We start from the raw sequence: 12413 nt of genomic DNA on the forward strand, positions 1-12413 counted from the left end.
ATTATATCTAGTCAATTACTTGTCAGTAATATATCATCAACATATAACGATAATAATGTTCATTTATTATCATTTTTTCACATATATACACAGTGATCTAGTGGACTCATTTCATATCTCATTTCTCAAATGGTTTGGTGAAACTTGAAGTACCACTGTCTTGAAAATTGCTTAAGTTCATACAATGATTTTTTCAACCTATAGACTTTTTATTCATGTCCTTTAATTTGGAATCCTTCTAGCTGAATCATATAGATATCCTCTTTTATGCCATTAAGAAAAATTGTCTTTATATCTAACTGATATAATTCCAAATTCATCCCAGCAATAATAGACATGATAATCCTTACGGATTTGAACTTCACCACAAGCGAATACATGTCCAAAAAGTCTATACTTGGTAGTTGGGTATATCTCTTGGCCACTAATCTTGCCTTATACCTTTTCAAATTACTATCAACTTTAAGTTTTCTTCCGAAAACCTACTTGCAACAATAGTTTTTCTATCTTTTGGAAAATCTGTTAACTCTTAAACATTATTTTTACTTATTGATTCTATTTTATCTTTCATGGTCTCAAACCATTTATCTGAATCGACACTATTTATTTCCTCATAAAGATTTTCATGATTATTTTCTAAAATTTCCAAACTGGTATTTAGTGCATAATAATCTTGAAATAATACCAATGATCTTCTAGTTTCTTTTACTCTCACTCTCTCCAACGTCAATACCTGAAAGTTGATTTTTATTTGACTTTATTTTATTTTTATTACTTTGTATCTAAGTAATATTAGGATTTTCATTGTCAAATGTTGTGGAGATCTGTTGATTTTCTAGATCATTTAATAAATCTATCTGATTAGTTGGAGTAACAAGGTCTGTATTTTTGAAGAAAAATGCATCTATACTTTTTATCAATCATCTATCAAAATGATAAAATCTGTAGTCACTTATGTTTTCTACATACCCAATAAACCTGCATTCCTTGGTTTTATTTTTCAATTTGTCACTTAATAGCATTAGAATGAGCACTTGTGCCTTACAACCCCACATTTTAAGTTTACTTAGGTTTAATTTATGTCTCATTCATACTGGTAAGGTATTAAAAGTTTTGCTTTGGTTCCAACTCTATTTAATATATATATCGTAGTCAATAATGCTTCTCCCAAAAAATATGTTGATAGATCAGCATATGTCATCATCAATCTCGTCATATCAATAAGAGTTCTATTTTTCTTTCTGCAATTCCGTTTTGTTGAGCTTTATATGATATAGTATAAATATGTCTTATACCATTCAGTTTGCAGAAATTATCCAAAGTTTTAAATTCATCTCATTTATCACTATTTAAACATTTAATGGGCCTACCCAACTGGATTTTTACTTCTGCTTTATATTCTATTTTCAATTATCTCATATTTATGTTTGAGTAAGTAGATATACCCATATATTAAATAGTCATCAGTGAAAATAATAGAGTACTCAATTCCTCTATGGATTTTTATTTTAAAAGGCCCAAAAACGTCAGAATGTATAATTTTAAGTAAATTTGTGGATTTCTAACTTTTTGAAAAAGTTTATTACTCAATTTTCCTTTGATACATGGTTCACATAAATCAAAATTATCTAAATTTATGAGTGGTATTAATAATTTTTATACATTATGATCATTTATTTTTATTTATACGTCTTAATCTTAAATGTTATAAATATGCACAATCAGTAGACACATTCAAATAATCAGAACTAGATACTTTATTAATATTAACATTCAGTACATATATATCGTGATTTCTCACGCTTTTCACTGATACATCACCCTTACTTATAACAACTGCTCCAAACTTAAACTCAATTGTGTATCATTTCTGATCTAGTATAGGCACTAATACTAAATTCTTATGAATACAGGTACATATAATACATCACTAGGTAAAATAACAGAATCATTCACTTTAAATTTACATATACCTTGCCTCAAGACATCACAGTATGTGTTGTTGCCCATATACACATTGTGCTCTCCTGTTTTCTTCTCTTCACGTTTAACAAACAGTTCTTTGTACCTGCATATATGTTTTGTTGCTGCAGACAACCCACCATGAATATGACGCTGGTTCCACAAGCATTACTTTTGAGACTGTAATCACAATATCATTATTTTCTTGTGTTGTTCCCTTATTAGAAAATTATGATTTGTAATGCTCATTTTTCTCACATTTGAAACAGTTTCTAGTAAATTGTTTATTTTGCCTCTTTTTCAACTATTTCTTTTTCTTAAGCTGTTTTGATTTTATTTTGTTCTGTATAGAACGTTTATCTCGAGTTATTAACAAATTGGATGGTTCACTATCTTTATTCCTGATTTCCATCTTTTCTCCTTCAAGTACTAAAAGTACTAGAAGAGATGTTATTATTATTTCATTTCCACTATGTGTTAAAGAAGTAACAATATAATCCCAAGATGAAGAAAAACTATTCAGTAGTATTGTAACTTGAATTTTATTAGTGAGAGGATGACCAACATCGTATACTTATTTTGTAATCAATTCCATTTGAAGCACATGATTGCTTATGTCATCCTTCTCTTTCATGAAAGTCCGGTTATACTTATCTAATAATAACTGTATATAAGTATCTGACCTTAAAACCATACTTTGCCTCAACTGTATCCATAACCTCTTTGGCATTTTCATAGTCTTTAAATATAGGAATGGTATACATGATTGTTTTTGCCTATGCATTGTGTTCTTCCTACTTATATTTGGTTCGTACACTGCTTCCACTTCTATTTGACCCATTTTCTACATTTTCTGATGTCTTTGGTATTGTCAATGTGTATCAAGTCTTTTCATGGATTAAAATAAAAGTTATATGCCTTGTCCAGATCCAGAAATTTCTTCCATTCAATTTTTCTATCCCCAATAGATCAATACTTTTATTCGACGCCATAAATAATAAACCTTAAAAATTAAAAACAAAAAATGTAAAAGTAATAAATGTGTTCGATTGTAAATAAATTAAATACAATAATTCAATTGTGAGAAGAGAAAATTATTACAACTTTTTTTTTTTTTGATAAAAAAGTTATTACAACTTTAATAATAATAATAATCATCTTTAGATTTAATCTAAGGTAATAGCCTAGAAATTCTCTTATTATATTTTAAATAAGGAGAATAATGGAAGTGACGTCTCGATTGAGTATTCACACGAACTTTCCTTGATATTTCTCCCATTTGAAGAATTCTTTTGCGATAATCCAGACTAACAGGTAGTGGTGCAAATCGATTTGGTCCGATTCGGGCGGTGATGAATCGAAATTTTTGGACCATCATTTTTCTCGGACTGATAGCTATCGGTTCGGTCCGTTCGATCTGACCAAATTATTTTGTTATTTTATTTCATCTTTTCTTAAAAAAAAATAATAAAAAAATTATTTAAATTGCTAAATTAAAATTAAGTGAATTATTAATGTGGATTATGTAACTATTTTATTAAAAAAATATTTTACTATAATTATATTTATGACGTTGATAGTTACTACTTATTAACTTAGATTTTATTCTTTAGTATGTATAATCATTAATAATGTCATACATTTTATATATGATTAATGAATATCAAATAATTTCATTGTACATAGATTATTTATGCTTGCTTGCAACTTAAGTATTTAAAAAAAAAATTTATCTAATTATTTTAATTAAGTGTAAATAATAAAATATGTATGAATATATGATGTATTAACTATTTATATATAATGACATAAATTATCACATAATTTATGATTTATTATTAATTGATAACATATATTATTTTATATTTTATATTGTCGATGATAATAAATTATATGAAAATTACATGATTAATTTATATAATTATTATTTAAAAATAATATATTAAATTATTAAAAATATTTTTAAAATATAAATAGGAGTTCGGTCTAGTCCGGTCCAAAATTTATAGACCCCAGGACTGGACCAATTTTTTTTAGTCCACAATTTGTGGGACTGAGACTGACCGGTCTCAACTTCAGTCCGGTCCAGTCCGGACCGAACTCCTTACACCCCTACCAACAGGTGCCCTATAATGATTTGGCATGAAATTTGGAGCACAACGGTTTTGAACGGACCAAGTTGGTTTTAAAATGACCCAAAATGACCCAAAATACCAAAACTAGCCCGAACCGATTTAGAAAATCGAGTCAACCAGTTCATTCGGTTCAAATCGGGTCCAGGAGAAGAAAACCAATGGTCAGCGGCTTGGTCAACAGCTTGTTCCTTCTCTCTGCTTGCGGCTTAGCTTAGGGCACGGCTTGCAGCTGCAGATGATGGGTCGGCTTGTGGGCTGGTGACTTGGGCTTGGGTTTGGGCTTGGGCTTGAGTCCAGTTCTTTATGAGCCCACGAGCTGAAGCAAAATAGGCTGGAGGCTTGGCCAGAATTCGTGCTGTTTGAAGTAAGTCCACTTCAAATGAAACGATATCATTCGATTTGGTTGAAATGACGTTGTGTTGTTTCTTACGGGTGGCTTCCAACGTTTTAGGAACGACGTCGTCTGATGCATCGTTTGGTTCTCCAGTTGCGGCCAAAACGGCAATGCTGTTGGGGTCGCTTTTCTCCTTACTTGGCAGAACGACAATGTCGTTTAGCTAAGAATTGTTTGAATTCTCTTAACCGTCGACCGAAGGTGTTGTCTTCTTCTTCCTCGTGCTTGGCTTTGGTCTGGTGAGCTATTTGTCGGCGACCAACGTTGTGACGTGTCCCCGACACTTTCAAATCCCAGCGGTGGTGAAGGATTCCAACGACCAGCTAGAACAGTAACAATGTGTGTAATATTATTGGACAATCATTGGTTTTCTTTTGTGTAAAAATGTGCTAATAAGTTTCTTTAAAACAATAACAACTTACCAGATTTTGAAAATTCTCAGCATACCCTAGGTCTCCCACTATAATTTGGAAAAGTTATTTCCTTGGATTCGAAAGTCTTCGAAGATGATTGCAATATACGAGTGTGGTTGTCAAACCAAGCGCTTGTCTATTGATCATCTTCTCAATGCACGAAATTAACTCCTCTGCTATGACTAGGCTCTTGATACCACTATAGAATTTTGGAGAACGAAAATAAACGAAAATTAGGCAATATGGTGACACTCTCGTAAGGGTATTTGTCTTACAAGTTGGTGTGGATAAAGGGGAATCAAGTGTACTCATTGTGCACAAATGGTCCTTATTTATAGATTATGAGGCACTAGTTGGCAAAGAGCACAACCATTGATAAGTGACACAACCTTTTGACTAAATCAAACGATTATTTCTATTGACACTTCCTCAACCATCACCCCCCATAATTCTCATCACTATGGAGAGGGTGTTATTCTAAGGGGTTCACCGTTTGGTAATCACACCTCTTAGAATTACATTTTGTTCTACGGACTATGATAACTAATGCCTGATAAAAGTTAGCTTTCCAAGGGCAAACAATTACAAAAAATCATCAAGCAGGCTGATATTTTACAATCATACACGGGTCTAGATTGATATTTACTTACTGTTAAAATAATCGAATTTCAAGTAACTATGACAATCATATTTAGTGTTAAAAAGGAAAGAACAACAAATCAAAGCATTAAACTTTCTTTCCAAATTCCCCCTTCCAAAAAAAGAAAAGAAAAAGAAGAAGAAGAAGGCTACCTAATGCAAAAACTTCTCCCTTTAAACTGGAGAAGGTGCTTAATAAGAAAAACCCAGACCAAGTACTCAGTTACTCTGTGCATCTTCTTTTCCTTTCGACTCTGTATCTGAAACTTGGCTAATTATAGTTAACATAGTTTTTTCAGTTGAAACCTCAGTAGGGACCTGAAGAGGCTCCAAGGAGTCCACTATATCTCGCATTAGAGGCCTTGCCTTTGGATTCCTGTTTAGACAATGGTAAGCTAGCATGGCAGCCTTGTGAACTCCTCTAATAGGATAATCTCCTTCTAGTCTTGGATCTATGATATTCAGAAATTTCTTCTTCTCTTTAAGTAACGGGAGAGCCCAATCTGCTAGGTTCTGCTCTCGGGCTGGCCGTAACTTGTCTAAGGATTTTCTTCCCGTAAGAAGTTCAAGAAGAACAACGCCGAAGCTATAAACATCACTACTAGAACTTAGATGGCCTGCACAAAACAAAAGATGTTTATGATGTGATCAGTTTTCAGCATTAACCTAAAAGGAGTAAGGCTTAAACTTTTAAGTGTTCACCAAGAACCTTTTCCATTTCACATGCCGTGTTGAACAACATAAACAAACTCCTCTGTTCTCCAAAAATCTCCCATGCAGAATGATGCTCACTTTGATTTTTTTTTTTTTCTTGTTGAAAGGATGCTTACTTTGATGTTGACAAGGAATTCTAGTCAGAACAAAGCTTACCTGTCATAATATACTCGGGTGCAGCATACCCATATGTTCCCATTATGCGAGTAGAAACATGAGACTTGTCTCCCTCTGGCCCATCTTTTGCAAGGCCAAAGTCAGAGAGCTTTGCATTGTAGTCCTATTTGTGAATCATGTATATAAAAACCCAAGTAGTAAGTTAAAAGCTAGTGATTTGATTATAATTTGACATAATAGTACTTTGATGGCACTAGAATAGAATAGATTTGTCTCCTTAATATATGTGAGTTTCAAGGAATTTGCAGTGAAATCTTTATCCAAAAAATAAGGTCTAACAGGGTAAAACGCTGAACTACGTAAAAAATGTTTCACATGGATTGTATACTCCTAATCCAATTGGTAAACTTTTGAGGCGGTATAGTAGGAATCCACCTTTCCCCTTACCAAATTCCAACTGCTGCCTCATTTTATAGTTAATGCATTTGAATTGAAAGAAGAGAGTTCCATCATTATAATCTATAATGAGCCTTCATCTAAGAAATTGAATGGTGTCTTTTTCTATGATATGAAACAAAGGGAAGCCAAATAATTACTTGATTTTATTTCTTCAACAATTATTCAGTTCGTATACTAACCAAGTCTAACAGAATATTAGACGTCTTAAAATCACGATAGATGACAGGTTTCTCAGCTTCATGGAGAAAGGCAAGTCCTTTTGCAGCTCCAAATGCAATTTTCATTCTAGTGGACCAAGACATAGGAAGCAATACTCCTACAAAAACAAAAGACAAATTACGTTATCACTATTGAAACTAAACTATAGACATGCCCAACTGAACAACAACAGATTCAGAAATTACAGAATCTGTCTAAAAACAACTTCCTAATCAATGTTTTTCCTCCAACACTAAGTAAGATGAATTAGAAGACATGGGTCTTCAATCACCTTAGAGAAAGTTAAACAACAGGCTTGCCACACCAATGAGAAAATCTTGAGACAAGTTTAGGCCCCATAGGTATGTTTTGTTTTTCAAAGAAGCTTCCGGCCCTTGTGGTTTTTCCCCTCTAGTACACACGAGAAATCTGAATTAAGTCCCTAAATACCTCTCCAACAGTCACTAGGGGCCATTTTTTCTGCAGGTCACCTCGAAATATGCATAGATATCAACTCTTTAAATTTTAACACCTTTCCTGCAGACAACAGCTGATACAAGGCTCTGCTAGAGTCATTGTAGCGCCTTTATTAAGTTACTATTCCTCTAATTTCCTTAGATAAAGGTGCATCCCTAACACATGTTAAAACAAACATCATAAGATGGTAATCAGAATCTAAAATCTCGTTACACCAACACTGTCATCTTATAGCTTCAGCTTTCAGGGAAGAATGTTGAAAACGAAAAGCTATTGTAAAGGAAGGTGAGAGGCAAGAGGAAATGCATACTTGAAAACAGATTATTTTCCACACTACCCCGCGCCATATACTCATATATAAGTACCCGATGCTCATCTTCACAGCAATATCCAATCAATTTTACCAAATTTGGATGAGAAAGCTGCCCCAAAAATATGACTTCGGCCTAGAAATCCATAAGGAACTTATTCAATCTGGTATTAAGTTGCAGAGTTCTAAAAGAAAAGAATAGGAGATACATATAGCACCATAAGTTTGAAAGAATGTCGAAGATTACCAGCCATTCTCTGTGACCTTGATAGCTGTTATCACCATCATGAACCTTAACAGCTACAGGAAGTGGAGGAAGCCCTTCCCTTAGATCCTCAGCAATAAACCCTTTATAAACACTTCCAAACCCTCCTCCCCCCAGCACTCGGTCTTGCCTAAAATTTCCAGTGATTATCTTCAGCTCATTGAAGGTGAAGGCAATCAATGGATTCGCTGCTGAATCACGGCGCAAATCTTCTACTTCTTTTGGGTTCGATGGTAATTTACTATCATCGTTCCTTTGTTTCACCAATTGGGCCTGGTCTGTTGGAGACTCCAAACAGCAAGATGAACTTTCATCATATCGCATATCCAGGTACGAAATCCATTGTTATTCTATTTTCAAGACAAAACCATACTAATATAAAGAAGAGACAAGTTGTCACTTCACCATAACAGTATTCTGGATGAGGCATTTGCAGGTAATTTAAGTTTTTAGGAACTAAATTTAATATCCTACATTCAAGGAGATAACGTCAAAACCCGGAGTGAAGGACCAAAAAAACATTTTAGGATTGATTAAAAAAAAAACATTCAAGGAGACACTTTCTTCAATAAAATAATTGTAACTCCTTAGAATTATAGTGATAATACAAACATAAGAGAAGGTGAGTTACAGTAAATGTATACACTTTTTTCTTTTGGGATAAGAGAATGTATCCACTTACCACATAAGAAAACGAAAATATATAGCTTTTGTTAGGTGGGGAAAACAAAAAGGGAAAAAGTATATCATCATCATCATTTATTTTGTGGCCTTCATTTTAATTGCCAATAGATCACATATATTGATTTAGAAGACAATCTTTGACAAGAAAATCTTACTAAATTCCAAACAACTTACTAATTATGGCACAAGGAAAAAGAGATGACAAACAGAAGCGAAAAGGCGAAAACAGAGCATGAGAAGAAGATTGAAGATTGTTAATATGTAACCTTCAATCCCAAATTTCAAGAGAGAATACAGATCAGGAAAATAAAAATATACATATCATTAACCACCGAAAATACTCACAGACACAGAACAAAAACAAACAGAGGAAACCTATCTCTAGAGACAACTAGTTTCATTGTAACAAAGAGGAAAAACAAATCAAATGAATCCAACCAGTAAAAAGCATAGCTTTGTCGAAAGCCAACCTGACTTTACATTGGTTGAGACCCTGTAAATTGAGGTTTCCCACCTACAACAGCAATTCCCCATCACACACCAAACAGAGACAAGCTCCAGACTCACTTCCTCACCAGCCACCCATCACCAAAAGCGAAGTTATTTCTCTTTTCTAGAGAGAAGAATCAGACCGAAACTAGGGAAAAAAAAACACACACACACACACAAAGAAAACAATTTGAGGAGGCAATGTTTTACGAGATGGGTTTTCCGTAATTGAGAAACGTTGTCGGTTAGTTGTTTGTGGGTACAATTGTTGATAAAAACTGGAAAGTGCAGAAGAGGAATTCTTGAAGGTAATGATGGGAGAGTGTCGAGGTGGGGTTGGGTTCTTGGCTATGGCGGAAATGGGCCCACAGAGTCGTGTTGTGTTGTAGATTCATAATATGCCTTGGTCGCTTTCTTCTTAGTGCGCACACAAGGTGCATTCTAATCCCCACAAATCTTTTTCCATCACTCTCTAACATACCGTCCATCTTCTCCTTAGCCTGTGCCCACCTTCATTCTTTCTTTCCATCTTCTTTTTCTTCTTTTATAATCTTCCATTTGCGGGAAACATTGCAACTACTTCACCTACGGATTGGTGTTATTTTTTTAGGGAAAAAAAATGTGTAAATAGCCACATCTGGCCTATAATAGTAGACAGTTTTAATTTTTTCTTACTAATTAAACCTTGATATACCAGCAATAGGAAAAAGGTGTCCTCCTTATAAATTTGCAAATATAATTCTAATTTATATATATTTTCCCAACAAACAATATATGTGTATATATATATATATATATATATATATATATACACACACAACTACTTCTACTTGGCAATAAGAAATGTGTGTATATGATGAGATTTATTATGCATCAGTTACTATTCATTCTTACACTCAACACTTATACCTTTTCATATGGGGTGAGGGTATTTTTCATAAAGTATAGAGGTATTTTTTATAAGATGTAGGATGCGGGATGATAAATAGTAACTAATGAAAAAAATTTGATATTGTTCTCGACTCGAGGCCGTTAATTGAGGGATTTGTATGTGCCAATAATTATGGGAGTAAAATAGCAAGGCCATTGCATGGCTGCATTGCAGCATGGTAATTTCTAATTGACTTACTAGTTTGACATCACATGCATTATGCATAGCATGTAGCATAGGCTTGTTTACTCGTATTTTATCGTTCTTTCCTTTCAGTAAATCCTGATAAATATCAAAGTATGCTGGGTGGAGGTTGTTGCTGGAAAGTTTGATCCATCTGTAGTTGAACCTCGGGAGGCCGCCTGAGCATTTAGTTTTCACGCAAGTATTGTGGCCTCCAAACTATCATGCATATTGCATAGGCAAGAAATTGTCTGTTGACTGTTGGGGGTGAAGGTAATTAAGGCTACTGTTTAATTTATCATATATGCTTAATTGCAACTTAATTCTTAGATTTGGTCTTGCACATGAGCTGTTGCCCCGAAGCATGAGAAAATTGACGAAGCCTGCAAACAGCTTGTAACAGTCTCTCACTACGGTTAATAATAAAGTCATTTTTAAAAATTTTCGAGAGTCGGAGTGTTACTACTGAACTTGACTTAAACTATTTCTTCTTAAATGAGCGTCATATATAAAGATTTTCAAAAATTAAATCATCTTTATTAAAAATATTGAAATCATAAAAGAAAGTGCACGAAAGTATTTATTAAAATATTTCAAAATCCGTGTCATAAAAATCATAATTTTAAATCTCTATATATGATCTAGGCCACTGTCATGCCTCCCTAATCCTTCGACTAAGTTCTGTTCTACAGCTCTACTTTCATAAATATTCTGATCTGATGTGGTTTAAAAACATAAAAATAAACTAAAATGAGTCGATGACTTAGTAAGACACCCATCATAATGTAAATATATTTAATATAAGATTTTTTTATAAAATATCTCATGTTGAGAACTTAAAATCATAATCATTCATACATATGCTCATGTTATGCATGATTTATCTTTAAATTATATGACTTATCATACTTATCTTACTGGCGCACACATTTAACTTTGCGTGCAAGGTTGTGCACTGGTCCCACATTTTGCGGCTGAAAGAGGAGTCACTAATAGTCTTCTAGCATACTATAGTGGATCACGCTTATGTCTGTGGCTTGCACGTCTACCCATAAATCGCATTGGTACCATGCATCTGAATGGTCATCTGATTAATTGTTATGATATTATATTACACTTGAACTTAAGATTACTTACGTGTCTTATGTAATGCGAAATGTACGACATGTATAATATATACATAACTATAATATATTGAATGAAACATGATGAACGACGTACTTGCAAATATCATGGCATGCGTGGTACGTAAACACTAACTTCTAAAGAATTGACTTTAATAATAATATATATAACTAGATAACATATATTAATCTTAATTTATAATCAAACTACTTATTTTGTAGTGTTGCTTTTTAAAATTTTAGACATTAAATCGATCACGTGAACTAGAAGGAGAGAGAAAACATGAGGGATGTTGTAAGATGAATGAGGCAATCGGCTATTGCTGTGGTGAACATGGAACACACACTGTGTTGGACTAAGTATATTGGGTTCAGTCGCAACACTTATCGAGGTTTATAATTTTTTCCAAATAACACATGGAATGGGGATATTTATAGAGAGATTTAGGAGAAGGTGTTGATGAGTTTGAGTTGGACTCGGTTAATACATATAGTGACACTAATCAGCTGAACACTCGGCCGTAATAATCTAAGAAAATAGTTTGAATTTAAAAACATGATCTAGTAGTTCATTCAATGTAGGATTGACAATGACTGAAACTGCGTAGGAGACTTTAATCGATGATGATTTTAAATTGAAATAAATTTTTAATGACCGATCTTTAAATTTTAAAAGGAGTCTAACTCCTTCAACTTAATTATTGAGCCTAATTAAAAGTTTTAATCAATTTCAATAATTTATCGCTCGTAGGCTAATTCAATATGACCCATTAAATATAATTTAAACTCAATAAAAATTATCAATATTCTAATATTAAAATTATTGATCCAGATCGTTACAGAGCTAGCTCCAAGTGTTCATTGCCTCGTGTCAAGTCTTATATTTAACAATAATATCCCTCCGCACCAAATAGATTGG

General features: G+C 33.3%; 1 protein-coding gene across 1 annotated transcript; it reads right to left on the reverse strand.

Moving 5' to 3' along the window:
* Window positions 1-5514: 5514 nt before the first annotated feature.
* On the reverse strand, window positions 5515-9732 carry LOC121239442 (probable serine/threonine-protein kinase PBL16). Its single transcript, XM_041136690.1, has 6 exons — window positions 9238-9732; window positions 8066-8361; window positions 7819-7954; window positions 7013-7149; window positions 6414-6537; window positions 5515-6160 (listed from the first exon to the last, which is right to left on the reverse strand). Exons 1-6 carry the CDS (start codon window positions 9299-9301, stop codon window positions 5763-5765), a joined length of 1155 nt encoding a protein of 384 aa, XP_040992624.1. The 5' UTR covers window positions 9302-9732; the 3' UTR covers window positions 5515-5762.
* Window positions 9733-12413: the final 2681 nt, after the last annotated feature.

This window comes from Juglans microcarpa x Juglans regia, chromosome 7D, assembly GCF_004785595.1.
Source record: "Juglans microcarpa x Juglans regia isolate MS1-56 chromosome 7D, Jm3101_v1.0, whole genome shotgun sequence".
NCBI lineage: Eukaryota > Viridiplantae > Streptophyta > Magnoliopsida > Fagales > Juglandaceae > Juglans > Juglans microcarpa x Juglans regia.